The sequence below is a fragment of the Mauremys mutica genome, chromosome 15, assembly GCF_020497125.1.
Source record: "Mauremys mutica isolate MM-2020 ecotype Southern chromosome 15, ASM2049712v1, whole genome shotgun sequence".
Lineage (NCBI taxonomy): Eukaryota > Metazoa > Chordata > Testudines > Geoemydidae > Mauremys > Mauremys mutica.
Window position 1 is genome coordinate 36620553 of NC_059086.1, and position 13291 is coordinate 36633843.

General features: G+C 70.7%; 1 protein-coding gene across 4 annotated transcripts; it reads right to left on the reverse strand.

Annotated features, from left to right (window-relative positions):
* On the reverse strand, positions 1-13226 carry MED25 (mediator complex subunit 25). 4 transcript variants are annotated; one of them, XM_044988186.1, is made up of 19 exons: positions 13083-13226; positions 11860-12030; positions 11268-11313; positions 10769-10893; positions 10091-10189; positions 9712-9832; positions 9400-9556; positions 8420-8547; positions 7599-7692; positions 7204-7400; positions 4548-4685; positions 4371-4456; positions 4216-4273; positions 4016-4123; positions 2968-3156; positions 1168-1242; positions 793-984; positions 259-451; positions 1-164 (listed from the first exon to the last, which is right to left on the reverse strand). In XM_044988186.1, exons 2-19 carry the CDS (start codon positions 11997-11999, stop codon positions 64-66), a joined length of 2247 nt encoding a protein of 748 aa, XP_044844121.1. In that variant the 5' UTR covers positions 12000-12030; positions 13083-13226; the 3' UTR covers positions 1-63. The 4 variants fall into 4 exon arrangements, with proteins under 4 accessions (XP_044844121.1, XP_044844122.1, XP_044844120.1 ...); XM_044988187.1 differs by having other exon boundaries at positions 7599-7683; positions 8420-8550; XM_044988185.1 differs by having other exon boundaries at positions 8420-8550.
* Between the last annotated feature and the right edge of the window lie 65 nt (positions 13227-13291).

A 13291-nucleotide genomic window follows, 5' to 3' on the forward strand; every position in this document is an offset into this window, starting at 1 on the left:
TGGGGACAGCAGGAGGTTTATTGACAGGTGCAGACACCCCCACACACACAGGGGGCGCTGCTCTCAGATCAGGTCCATGAGGATGTCGTCTTCCATGACGCTGGGTGGCTGCAGGCCGGGCTGGGGGCCGGGGCCGCGGGGCCCCGGGGGCATCAGCATCTGACCTGGGGAGAGGAGAGAGACGCTGAGGGGGTGGGGCAGGATGGGGGGCACTGGGACGGGGGGGTGTTCAGATCTTGTGTCCCCTCCCCCCCTTACCTGGCAGTGGGGCCCGCGGGGCCATCTGGCCTGGCCATTGCTGCCCGGGCGCCTGGTGCATGAGCGGCTGGCCAGGGAGCTGCAGCGGCGGCTGCCCCATAGGCTGCCCCATGGCCTGATGGGGCAGCAGCCCCTGGGACGCCTGCTGCAGGTGGTGCAAGGGCTGCTGGGACTGCGGGACTCCAGTCTGGGGCTGTGAACAAACCAGGGGGGGTTGTTAGGGGGGAGCTGAGCCGCCCCCCCCACACTCCCTCTGCTCTCTGGGTGCCCCCACCCACCCACCCGGGAAAGGGGAAGGGGGACCCCTGAGCAGGGGAGTCACGGGGGACCTGGCTCCCACAGCCGGATGCCGGCAGCATCAGGGGGCTGCAGGGGCAGGTGCTATGGGGGTGCACGGGGGGGGGGGGGTGTCAGTGGTATGGGCTCTGCAGGGGGGGGGGTTACCAGCTGCTGGCTGAGTAGGGGGCTGGCAGGGAGCAGGCGGGTGCTATGGGCCGGGGGGGGCTGCCGGGTGGGGGCAGGGGGGTTACTCACCGGCTGCTGGCTGAGCAGGAGGCTGCGGAGCTGGGGGTTGGCGCCGGGGTTCTGGGGTCGCAGCAGGGCCCCCCCCTGCGTGGCCTGCGGCCCAGCCTGGGGGGGGCCAGGGGCCGGGGGGGGCTGGGGGGCAGCTGGGGCCGCCTGCTGCTGCGTGGCTGCCGCCTGCTGCTGCTGCACCCGGAGCTGCAACTGAGAGCGGGGGGAGGGGTCAGCCAATTCCCAGCCCCCCCAGAGGCTCTGAGTCCTCCCCCCTCCTGCCACACACTAGGGCTGAGCAACCCCCCCAGCCCCTCCCCCAGGGTCCCATCCATGGGGAGATCCCCCAGCAGGGGGGGGCTACAGAGAGGACCCCCCCCACACACAGAAACTCACCAGACTTTGCTGCCGCTGCTGGTCGTCCATGATGGGGACCGGGGCCATGGCGGGGCTCACCTGCTGGCCGGCCATCTGGGGGGGGGGGAGAACAGGTGAGACCGGCAGGGGGGGGCTGCACCCCCACACCCCACCCGGACTCAGGCTGTCAGCAGGCAGGACCCTCCTGCCCCCCAACCACCCCCATCACCATCAGCCGCCCCCCTACACGCCCATGGCCCCAGACAGCCCCCCCCCAGCCCCCCAGTTGCTGGGGGAGGGGTGGTCGGGGTGCAGCCCCCAGCCTGGCCTTGAGGAGTCGGGGCCAGGGTGTGTCTGGGGTCACCGGGGGGGGGGCCAAGCCCTGGAAGGGGAGTGGGCACCGGGGTCCCCGACACGTGGTTGGATTTGACCTGGTGGGTCAGGGTGCTGCAAGCTGGGTCCAGGCCAGGTGAGCGTCGGGGTTCAGGGGACACAGGGTCAGGAAGGGGGCACCCCAGGCTGGACGGGGGGGTCAAGGGTCAGGGTTTGGGGCAGGGGTTCAGGGGAGGGACAGGGTGGAGTTCAGGGTTGGGTGCACAGGGCTCAGTATCGAGGGTCAGCGACAGGGCAGGGTTCAGGAGGGGGTCAGGGGGCGAGGTTCAGGGGTCGGGATGGGATGAAATTCAGGGTCAGGGGGCGGGGCTCAGTATCGGGGTTCAGTGACAGGGCAGGGTTCAGGGGTGGGGGGTGAGGTTCAGGGGTCAGGGGGAGGGATGGGGCGGTGTTCAGGGATTGGGGTTCAGGGTCAGGAGGCAGGGCTCAGTATTCGGGTTCAGCGACAGGGCAGGGGGTCGGGGTTCAGGGGTCGAGGTTCAGCGACGGCAGGGGTCGGGGCGGGGGGTTCAGGTGCAGGGGTCAGGGATCGGGGGAGGGACGGGGTGGAGTTCAGGGATTGGGGTTCAGGGGGGACAGGGCGGGGGGGTCGGGGTTCAGGGGTCGAGGTTCAGCGACAGGGCAGGGGTCGGGGGGGTTGGGGTCAGGGGACAGGGCTCAGTATCAGGGTTCAGCGACAGGGCAGGGGTCGGGGAGGGATGGGGTGGAGTTCAGGGATTGGGGTTCAGGGGGGACAGGGCAGGGGTCGGGGATCGGGGAGGGATGGGTTGGAGTTCAGGGATTGGGGTTCAGGGTCGGGGGGACAGGGCAGGGGGTCAGGGTTCAGGGGTCGAGGTTCAGCGAGAGGGCAGGGGTCGGGGCGGGGGGGTTGGGGTCAGGGCTCGGTATCAGGGTTCAGGGACAGGGCAGGGGTCGGGGATCAGGGGAGGGGGGACAGGGCAGGGGGTCGGGGTTCAGGGGTCGAGGTTCAGCGACAGGGCAGGGGTCGGGGATCGGGGGCGGGAGGGGGTGGAGTTCCGGGATTGGGGTTCAGGGTCAGGGGGACAGGGCAGGGGGTCGGGGTTCAGGGGTCGAGGTTCAGCGACAGGGCAGGGGTCGGGGCGGGGGGGTTGGGGTCAGGGGACAGGGCTCAGTATCAGGGTTCAGGGACAGGGCAGGGGTCGGGGATCGGGGGAGGGACGGGGTGGAGTTCCGGGATTGGGGTTCAGGGTCGGGGGGACAGGGCGGGGGGTCGGGGTTCAGGGGTCGAGGTTCAGCGAGAGGGCAGGGGTCGGGGCGGGGGGGTTGGGGTCAGGGCTCGGTATCAGGGTTCAGGGACAGGGCAGGGGTCGGGGCGGGGGGTTCAGGTGCAGGGGTCAGGGATCGGGGGAGGGACGGGGTGGAGTTCAGGGATTGGGGTTCAGGGGGGACAGGGCGGGGGGGGTCGGGGTTCAGGGGATCCCTTACGCTGCGCTGCTGCTCGATCTTCTGCTGCTGCACCTGCTTGTGGTTGGTGATGACCTGCCGGATGCCGTTGACGAAGCCGCTCTGGTCGTAGGGAATCAGCCCCATGAAGATTTTCTTCTTGGACGAGTAGAGCAGCATCAGCACCCGGACCTCACAGGGCGCCGTGTGGGGGAAGTGCACGCAGCCCGCCTGGGGGGGGGGGGGGGGGGCGGCAGACCCCGCCCCCTGGACAGGCCACGCCCCCTCGCAGCCCGCCCGGGGGGGCATGTCAAAACCCGCCTCCAGGACAGGCCCCGCCCCCTCGCAGCCCGCCTGGGGGGGCATGTCAGACCCCGCCTCCAGGACAGGCCCCGCCCCCTCACAGCCCGCCTGGGGGGGCGCCGCATCAGACCCCGCCCCCTCGCAGCCCGCCTGGGGGGTGGGGGGGCGTCAGACCCCGCCCCCAGGACAGGCCACGCCCCCTTGCAGACCGCCCCCTGGACAGGCCCCGCCCCCTCGCAGCCCGCCTGGGGGGGCATGTCAGACCCCACCTCCAGAACAGGCCCCGCCCCCTCGCAGCCCGCCTGGGGGGGCGCCGCATCAGACCCCGCCCCCTCGCAGCCCGCCTGGGGGGGCATGTCAGACCCCGCCTCCAGGACAGGCCCCGCCCCCTCGCAGGGCATGGTGGGGGGGAGGGAGGACACACAGCAGTGAGTCAGGCCACACCCCCATAGAGACCCCGCCCCCAGCCTGACCCCACCCCCAAAAGTAGGGCTGGGGGGGGCAGAAGGGGACAAATGCTCATGGGGCCCGTCCCAGTGCTGGGGGGTCCGGGGCCGGGCGGGTGGTGAGGTGCCAGCGGCCAGACTCCCACCGGGGGGTCCCAGCCTTACGAAGCCATCGCCTGTGACGCGGTGGGGGGGTCCCAGCCTTACAAAGCCATTGCCCATGACGGGGTGGGGGGGTCCCGGGGGAGGTGGGGGGGTCCCAGGGGGGTCCCAGCCTTACGAAGCCGTTGCCCATGACGGGGTGGGGGTGGGGGGGGTCCCAGGGGGGGTCCCAGCCTTACGAAGCCGTTGCCCATGATGCGGTAAAGCCCCTTGAGCGACTCCAGGTCCTTGTTGGTGAAGTGGAATTGCACCATGCGGGAATTGCGGAACAGGGGGCCCAGCGTGGTCTGCGGGGAGAGGGGGGGTTAGAGACCCAGCCCGGCCCCCCCACGGCCAGCGGCGGGGGGGGGTTAGAGACCCAGCCCGGCCCCCCCCTTACCAACAACTGCTGCGGGATGAGCTGCATGATCAACTTCTGGGGCCACTGATCCGTTTTCCTGGGGGGGGGGAGTCAGTCAGTGAATGGGAAAAGGCCCCCCCAGGGGTTACCCCCCCACAGCCCCGACCGTAACCCCCCCCCCCCCCGGCACTCACAGGTTCTCCCCGGGGTTGACGTACACCTGGCAGGGCAGCGACCGGGTCAGTTTGGTGCTGGAGTCCACCGAGGCCGGTTTGGGCTTCTGCAGATATTGGGAGGAAGGGGGGGGGGTCAGAGGGGCCGGGTCACGGCTCCCCCCCACCCCCCCACCCCCCCGGGGGGCGGGCTCTCACCTCCTGCCACTCCAGCACCCCGTTCCAGGCCAGCACCTTGTTGGTGACCGACTGCTGGGCCCCCGACAGCTGGGCCGCCCCCAGCTGGGGGGCCGCCGGGGGGGTCACGCTGACACTGCTGGGCGCCACGCTGCTGGGCTGGGGGAGGGAGAGCACGGTCAGACCCAGCCCAGGTGCCCCCTGAACCAGCCTGTCCCCTAGGGGCCCTGTCCCTGCCCCCCTGAGCCAGCCAGTCCCTGCCCCCCTGAGCCAGCCAGTCCCTGCCCTGGGGCCGAATGGGAGCCGGCGCCCCCAGAGGGGACAGGCCCCAGGCCCCATTCCCCACCCCCCTGAGCCAGCCAGTCCCTGCCCTGGGGCTGGATGGGAGCCGGCGCCCCCTAGAGGGGACAGGCCCCTGCCCCATTCCCTGCCCCCCCGAGCCAGCCAGTCCCTGCCCTGGGGCGGATGGGAGCCGGTGCCCCCGGAGGGGACAGGCCCCTGCCCCATTCCCTGCCCCCCCGAGCCAGCCAGTCCCTGCCCTGGGGCCCAATGGGAGCCGGCGCCCCCAGAGGAGACAGGCCCCAGGCCCCCATCCCCCGCCCCCCTGAGCCAGCCAGTCCCCGCCCTGGGGCGGATGGGAGCCGGTGCCCCCGGAGGGGACAGGCCCCAGGCCCCACTCCCTGCCCCCCCGAGCGAGCCAGTCCCTGCCCTGGGGCCGAATGGGAGCCGGCGCCCCCTAGAGGGGACAGGCCCCAGGCCCCATTCCCCACCCCTCTGAGCCAGCCAGTCCCTGCCCTGGGGCCGAATGGGAGCCGGCGCCCCCTAGAGGGGACAGGCCCCAGGCCCCATTCCCCACCCCCCTGAGCCAGCCAGTCCCCGCCCTGGGGCGGATGGGCGCCGGCGCCCCCGGGGGGACAGGCCATGCCGCGGTATGGAATATGGCTGACCGTTGATAATACTGTGCCTATCGCTATGAGAAAAGGGCACAGTCTCGCCCTAGATACGCCCTGGTAGATCAGTGGGGAAGGGCCGAGCTGCGAAATACGATACTCGCACGTCTCACCGTACGGCGACCGATACACGTGCGTGTCCGAGCGCCGCCCCCAGCCTGGCCTTGGCGCCGCCCGGCCTGCTGGCCCATCAGCCGCACAATGAACCCATGAGAGAAGCCGGGGGCTACGCTAGGGGTCAGGGGGACATGCAGGGACACCCCTGGGCACAGGCGCCTCGCCCAGGCCACGTCCTGCAAAGCTTTCGTGTGGGACAGAGCAAACAAAAGCCACATTACAAGGATATAAAACGGCAGCTGCATCGTCTCCGTTTTGTCTTCGCTCCTGCGGCTCACCCCCGGAGTGGCGGCTCCGCCAGCGGATGGACTGACCGCCCCGGCCAAGCCTCAGCTGTGTCCCAGAAGGACTCGACGAGCCGGCCAACTCCCTGATGCGGCTAAGGGCCTGCTAGACGGACTCTGAAGCCACGTGCGACCAAGGGGGACTGTTCTTAATGTTTTCTCTGAATACTGTGTGGGTGCCTCAGTTTCCCCTTTGCATTTCTTAGGTGGTGGGGTGAGGGGGTGCAATCGTTACAGAGCCCTGGAGGGCCCGTGTGATGGTGTTTGCACAGAGAAGGGCCGACACCCTGTCCCCTGATGGTCTGGGCCCCTCCCCTGAAAGGTGCCAACTGAAGGTGCTGGAGAACAAAGGGATCGGGTGGCCTCCTGGCCCCGGAAAGAGACAAAGGCCAGAGGAGTGGCTGGAGGGGGTGTCAGTTTTGAGCTGGGGAGACGGGGGGAGGCCCAGAACCTGGGTCTGGGCTCCCCACCCCCCAAGATGGCCCTGAGTGAGGGGTCCGGTTCTCTGTACCCACAAGCTCTGGGTTTGGGGCAGTTCCTGTCGGCTGATTGGCTGAGAGTCCCGGTGAATCGCAGGAAGTGGGGGTGCAGGGCCCGGACCCCCCCCCCGCACTCCGTGACACCAGGCGTGCGGATCGGAGCACTCTGACCGCTAACTCCTCTTTAGGGTTAGATACTAAAGGGTGGGCTGGCAGCAGGGTCTTTTGGGGGTGACACCCCGGCACCCCTTATTCCCCACAGTCACGGAATGAGGGGATGTTTTGGGCCGAGTCTGTCCGGTGAGGAATCACTCGAAAAGTCTCCCTCAGTTCTGCTCCAGGGGCCCAGGCTGGGAAGAAGCCAGTTCCCGGTTCCCTACCGGGTGTTCGTCGAGATGTGGTGCTCACGTCCGTTCCACGCCCCAGCCTCATCCTCCTTCCCCGCTGCCGGCGTTTCCGGCAAGAAGGAAGTGAGGGTGGGGGGAGCCGGTGGCGCCCCTTATACCACGTCACGTGGGCGCCACAGCCGCTCCCCTACAGACACGGCTGAGGGACAAGCTGCCGGCACCGGCGCACGAGGCGAGTGCACACTCCTCGCAGACGTGGCAAGCGCTGGAAGATGAAGTGGTGGGTGGAGAGCCTGCCGCCGGGTGGGTCCCTACCTGTGCGAATGCCGGGGAAGTGCTGGCTTGGAGGGCTTTGCAGCCCAGGCTGGTGGTTCGGGGGGGGACCCCAGTTCCAGGGGGCACCCAGGGGGGGACCCATCACAGTCAGAGACAAACTAGCAGCGACCAGGTAATGTGGCTGGCGAGCAGAGTTCCCAGAGGCCCCGCGGGGCTGCACGTACCATGGCTGGGGCCCCGGGCTGCGGGGGGGGCTGGCCGGGCGGCTGGGTCAGCAGGCTGGAGCCGGTGGTGACGGTGGACACCAGGCTGGGTTGGGAGGAGGGCGGCAGCTTGGGGGCCATGGCCGGGACAGAGCCGGCGGGGAGCGGCTGCGCGGGCGCCTGGCTGAAGGGCGTCTGCAAGGCGTTCAGCGGGGTGACTGCGGGGGAGAGGGGGAAAGCAGTCAGGATCCCGCCCCCCCAGCCCCTTCCCCTCCCCCCAGGCCCTCTCGAGACCCCTCCCCTCAGCCCTGACCCCCACAAGCCCCACCTTGAGACTTCACCCCCAGGAACCCGCCCCACAACCTCCCACTCCATTGTGAGACCCCCCATCCTCCCCGGGTTCCCCCGGCACTCACAGCGCGAGGCTAGGCTGGCTTTCTGGTTCTTGGCGGCCTCCACGGCAGACTGCGCTGCAGCCTGGGCGGCGTTGAGGGAGCTGGGCTGGGGGACATGTGGGGCGAAGCAAAGGTCAGCCGGGCTGGGGGCGTACCTGGCAGGGCCGGGAGGCGAGTGGCAGGGCTGGGACCCACCAGGGGGCCGTGACTGGTAGGGCTGGGAGGCAGGTGGCAGGGCTGGGACCCCCCCGGGGGATGTACCTGGTAGGGCTGGGAGGCGGGCGGCAGGGCTGGGACCCCCCCCGGGGGATGTACCTGGTAGGGCTGGGAGGCGGGGCTGGGACCCCCCCCGGGGGATGTACCTGGTAGGGCTGGGAGGCGGGCGGCAGGGCTGGGACCCCCCCGAGGGACGTACCTGGTAGGGCTGGGAGGCGGGGCTGGGACCCCCCCGGGGGACGTACCTGGTAGGGCTGGGAGGCGGGGCTGGGACCCCCCCGAGGGACGTACCTGGTAGGGATGGGAGGCGGGGCTGGGACCCCCCCGGGGGACGTACCTGGTAGGGCTGGGAGGCGGGGCTGGGACCCCCCCGGGGGACGTACCTGGTAGGGCTGGGAGGCGGGGCTGGGACCCCCCCGGGGGACGTACCTGGTAGGGCTGGGAGGCGGGTGGCAGAGCTGGGAGCCCCCCGGGGGACGTACCTGGTAGGGCTGGGAGGCGGGCGGCAGGGCTGGGACCCCCCCGGGGGACGTACCTGGTAGGGCTGGGAGGCGGGGCTGGGACCCCCCGGGGGACGTACCTGGTAGGGCTGGGAGGCGGGGCTGGGACCCCCCCGGGGGACGTACCTGGTAGGGCTGGGCGGCGGGCGGCAGGGGCTGCTGCGGGGCCGGCGGGTGCTGCGGGGGCGCGGTGGGGAGCTGCGGTTGGGGCACCACCTGCTTGGGCTGGATGGCACCAGAGGCTGCGCTGCCACCTACTGGGGGATGGGAGACAGGTCAGCAGCCAGGAGAGGCCGGCACCACCCAATGTACCTTGACCCCTGGGTGGGACCTCAGGCGAACCTGACTCCCTGCCAGGAGGAGGTGACCCCAGCATGACCTCTGACCCCTTTCCGGGAGGGGTGACCCCAGCATGACCTCTGACCCCTTGCCGGAAGGGGGTGACACCAGCATGACCTCCGACCCCTTGCCGGAAGGGGGTGACGCCAGCACGACCTCCGACCCTCTGCTGGGTACGGGTGACCCTGTCATGACCTCTGACCCCCTGGTAGATGGGGTGACCCAGACATGACCTCTGCCCCTCCCACGGGAAGGGACGGCCCCCAGCATGACCTCTCACCCCCATCTGAAAGGGGTGACCCTGCTGTGACCTCTAAGCCTTTGGCAGGTGTGGTGACCCCAGCATGACCTCTGACCCTCTGCTGAGAAGGGATGACCCTAGTGTGACCTCTGGGGCCGTATAGATTCCTAGTTTCCAGCTCAGACGGGGCCCCGCGATCGCAGCGGCGCCAGCCCCAGGGAACCCTCCTCTGGCTGGTTCCCAGGCTGGATCCGTCCCATTGCACCCCCCAGCCCCACGCCCGCAGCCACCCCCACTCTGCCCGCTGCCAAGCCCCTCGGGAGACACCGGCTGCCCGCGCAGGGCTGCCATTTGCTGGTTCTCCCCCACCCTCGCTGCGGCTCCTGGACGCTGCCCCTTTCGTCGGCCTCACGGTTCCTCTCTGCCCCCTCCCGCCCGGGCGTCCTGCTCACGGCTCCGCAGCTCCAGGATGTCTCCTCTGCCCTCCCCCGGCCGAGCCCCCCTCCATCGCCCCCCACCCCCTTACCCGGCAGCACCATGCCGCGGATGAGGATCATGTGCCGGGGATCCTGGCTGAAGTCTTTGGGCTGGGCCTCCAGCATCCCGCCGGGCGTGGCCTTGTCGAAGAGCACCCGGAGCGCCGGCAGCTTGCGGGGGGACACGACGGAGAAGTGGATCCCGCGCTGGGGAGGGGAGGGACGGGGTGAGTGGAGCCCGAGGAATGGGGAGAGAACCCAGGCGTCCTGGTTCCCAGCCCCCCATGCTCTAAGCACTAGACCCCACTCCCCTCCCAGAGCTGGGGAGAACCCAGGTGTCCAGGCTCCCGGCCCCCCCTCACCTCTCCGATCTTCTGCACCAGGTTCTCGGTGGTGTAGCCGGAGTAGGTGGTGCTCTCCACGGCCGGCAGCAGGTAGGGGGGCGAGTTGCAGATCAGGATGCAGACCTTGTGGGTCTGGCCTCTGCGCGAGGGGAGAGGGAGAGACAGACGGGGTGCCGGGGGGGGGAGGATGCAATGGAGCCTCCACTTCCCAGCATGCAGCCCAGCACGGTGGGAGCTGGGGAATGCAGCCGGAGCGCCTAGCCCCCGACCCCATCCAGCGCCCCAGGGCTGCGACCCTGAGCCCCCAGCCCCAGAGCTGGAACCTCCCCCCACCCCCGCGCTGCAGGGACACCCCCCGTCCGCCATCCCGGGCTCCCCCCCTCCGCCCCACACTCACATCTGCTCCCTCATCTTCTTGAAGTCGTCGAAGAGCTGCAGGGCCGTGCTGAGCCCCTCGGCGATGAGGCTGCAGCTCTCGCCGCCGCCCCCCACAAACCTGCACGGGAGGGACATGGAGCCGAGTGAGGCCCCCAGGACACCGCCTGCACGGAGCGAGGGATGGGACCCAGGAGTCCTGCTCTGACCCACAGAAACCCACTCCCCTCCCAGGGCCAGGGAGAGAACCCAGGAGAGTCCTGGCTCCCCCGCTCTAACCACTAGACCCCACTCCCCTCCCAGGGCCAGGGAGAGAACCCAGGAGAGTCCTGGCTCCCCCGCTCTAACCACTAGACCCCACTCCCCTCCCAGGGCCAGGGAGAGAACCCAGGAGAGTCCTGGCTCCCCCGCTCTAACCACTAGACCCCACTCCCCTCCCAGGGCCAGGGAGAGAACCCAGGAGAGTCCTGGCTCCCCCGCTCTAACCACTAGACCCCACTCCCCTCCCAAGGCCAGGGAGAGAACCCAGGAGTCCTGACTTCTATCTGTCTAAGGAGACATTTCCCCACGAGCTGCATGGCACTTCCCTCCCCCACTTTCACTCTTGGGGTCTCCCCTCTCACCCCCCCTTACTGGATGCCTCATACCCCCCCCCTTACTGGAGGCCTCTCCCCTCGCCCCCACCCCCCACCCCACTCACTGGATGCCGTCCAGCCAGGTGACGAACTCGTAGGCGCTGCTGGTGGGGGCGTGACACTGCACATAAGACTCCGGGGCGCAGTCCACCGTGTTGAACACCACCAGGCTGTACTGGGTGCCCCCGTACTGACAGGGAGAGGGGGGGTGAGATCTGGGGGGGCCCTGACACACCCCCCCACCCACCGCCCTGAACAGGACCAGGGTGAGATCAGGGTGCCCCGACACCCCCTACCCACACCCTGCACAGAGGGACCAGGGGAGTTCAAGGGAAGCCCCACAAACCTGCCCAGCCCCCCACAAACCCAATCACCAGCAGGGAGCATGGGGTGAAATGGGGGGCGACCCACAAACCGGCCCAGCCTCAGCCCCCAAACTTTGCCACGCGCAAGGGGATGGGGATACAATGAGGGAAACCCCCAGCCCCCACTGCCTGTGGGGAAGATGGAGGGGTGCCCCACAGCCCCAGAAACTGCTGTATGGGGGGGATGGGGCCCACTCACGTCTCCCCCGAAGTCTGTCTCAGCTGGGGGGCCGCCGTTGAAGTACCTGGGGGGAAACAAGGAGAACGTGCCCATCAGACCCCCCCCCAAGGGGAAGTGGGGCCGGGGATGCCAAGGCTGCCCCCAGCCCCACCCCCAAGTTTCCCTGGAGCCTCCCCTCTAAATTGGGAGTGGGGCTGACCATGCTCAGTTGCGGGGGGACTAGCTGCTTGGGATGGAGGGAAAATGTGGGGGAGGGGCTGCTCATGGCAAGTACATGCCTGGGGGATGGGGCAGGGGCAGGCTGTCCATTCAGGAGGGGGACAGAGGGAGGGGGGCACAGGAGGGCTGGGAGGATATGGGATTAAGGGCAGGGCAACCTGCCCATGGGGGGAAATAGGGGGACCCTGCCCCCGGCAAGGGCCTGGGGAGATGAGAGAGGATGTGGGGGCTGGGAGGCGGCCAGTGGGGCCGGCTGGCTGGGGGGGTGACAGGGACACGCTGGGGCCGGCTGGCCGGGGGGGGGAATGGGGCACATGCCGGGGGGGCACACGCCGGGGACACGCCAGGGGGGAGGAATGGGGCACACGCCGGGGGGTGTCGGCGGACGCACTCGATGGCGGGCAGCAGGTAATGCTTGCGCAGCGACTCGAAGTAGGGCCCCAGGTTGGCCGTGCCCTCGATGACGAACACCACGTCGGCCACCATCCCGGCCACGGCCTGCGCGGGCAGCTCCAGCCCCGGCACCACCATCGCCCCCTGGGCGCCCCGAGCCCCACGGCCGCTGGGGGGAGAGACGCTGTCGGGGGGGGGCGGGGAATGTATCCCCCCGTCCCCCGAACCTCCCATGAACCCCGACCTGCCCCCATCCCCCGAACCTCCGCCCCACACCTCCCCCGAACCCCTGCCTCGCACCTCCCCCGAACCCCCACCTGCCCCCTCCCCCGAACCTCCGCCTCACACCTCCCCTGAACCCCCGCCTGCCCCCATCCCCCGAGCCCCCGCCCCACACCTCCCCCGAACCCCCGCCTGCCCCCTCCCCTGAACCCCCGCCTGCCTCCTCCCCGAGCCCCCGCCTGCCCCCTCCCCGAACCCCTGCCCCGCACCTCCCCCGAACCCCTGCCTCGCACCTCCCCTGAACCTCCGCCTGCCCCCTCCCCTGAACCCCCGCCTGCCTCCTCCCCGAACCCCCGCCTGCCCCCTCCCCGAACCTCCGCCTCACACCTCCCCCGAACCCCCACCTGCCCCCTCCCCCGAACCTCCGCCCCACACCTCCCCCGAACCCCCACCTGCCCCCTCCCCCGAACCTCCGCCCCACACCTCCCCCGACCCCCCGCCTGCCCCCTCCCCTGACCCCCCGCCTGCCTCCTCCCCGAGCCCCCGCCTGCCCCCTCCCCGAACCACTGCCCCGCACCTCCCCCGAACCCCTGCCTCGCACCTCCCCTGAACCTCCGCCTGCCCCCTCCCCTGAACCCCCGCCTGCCTCCTCCCCGAGCCCCCGCCTGCCCCCTCCCCCGAACCCCCGCCTGCCCCCTCCCCCGAACCCCCGCCTGCCCCCTCCCCTGAACCCCCGCCTGCCTCCTCCCCGAGCCCCCGCCTGCCCCCTCCCCGAACCACTGCCCCGCACCTCCCCTGAACCCCCCCCTGCCCCCTCCCCGAACCACCCCCCCACACCTCCCCCGAACCCCCACCTGCCCCCTCCCCCGAACCCCCGCCTGCCCCCTCCCCCGAACCTCCGCCCCACACCTCCCCCGAACCCCCACCTGCCCCCTCCCCCGAACCTCCGCCTGCCCCCTCCCCGAGCCCCCGGGTCCCCCAGCGCCCCCCGCTCCTCACCTCCTCCTGCCACTTCCGGCCTAGCCCCGCCCACACCGGAAGTTGCTCCTTCAGCTCCGCCCCGGTCCCGCCCGCCCCGCCGTTACCATGGTAACAGCGTCATCGCTCCCGGCAGCCACCGGGCTCCAAGATGGCGGCGGCCCGGGGCTGAGCCGGAGCGGGCTGGGGCGGGGGGCGGGGAGCGGCGCGCGCGGGGCCGGGAAGCGGGA

Bases quoted from the DNA above. Each gene is read 5' to 3' on its own strand.
- MED25 (XM_044988185.1), bottom strand. From the start codon at position 11,999: ATGGTGGTGCCGGGGCTGGAGCTGCCCGCGCAGGCCGTGGCCGGGATG. The intron at 7,693-8,419 runs GTACGTCCCCCG...TTCGCCCCACAT, and splicing joins CCGCCGCCCAGCCCTACCAG to GTCCCCCAGCCCAGCTCCCT. The intron at 4,124-4,215 runs GTAAGGGGGGGG...CTCTCCCCGCAG, and splicing joins TCATCCCGCAGCAGTTGTTG to ACCACGCTGGGCCCCCTGTT.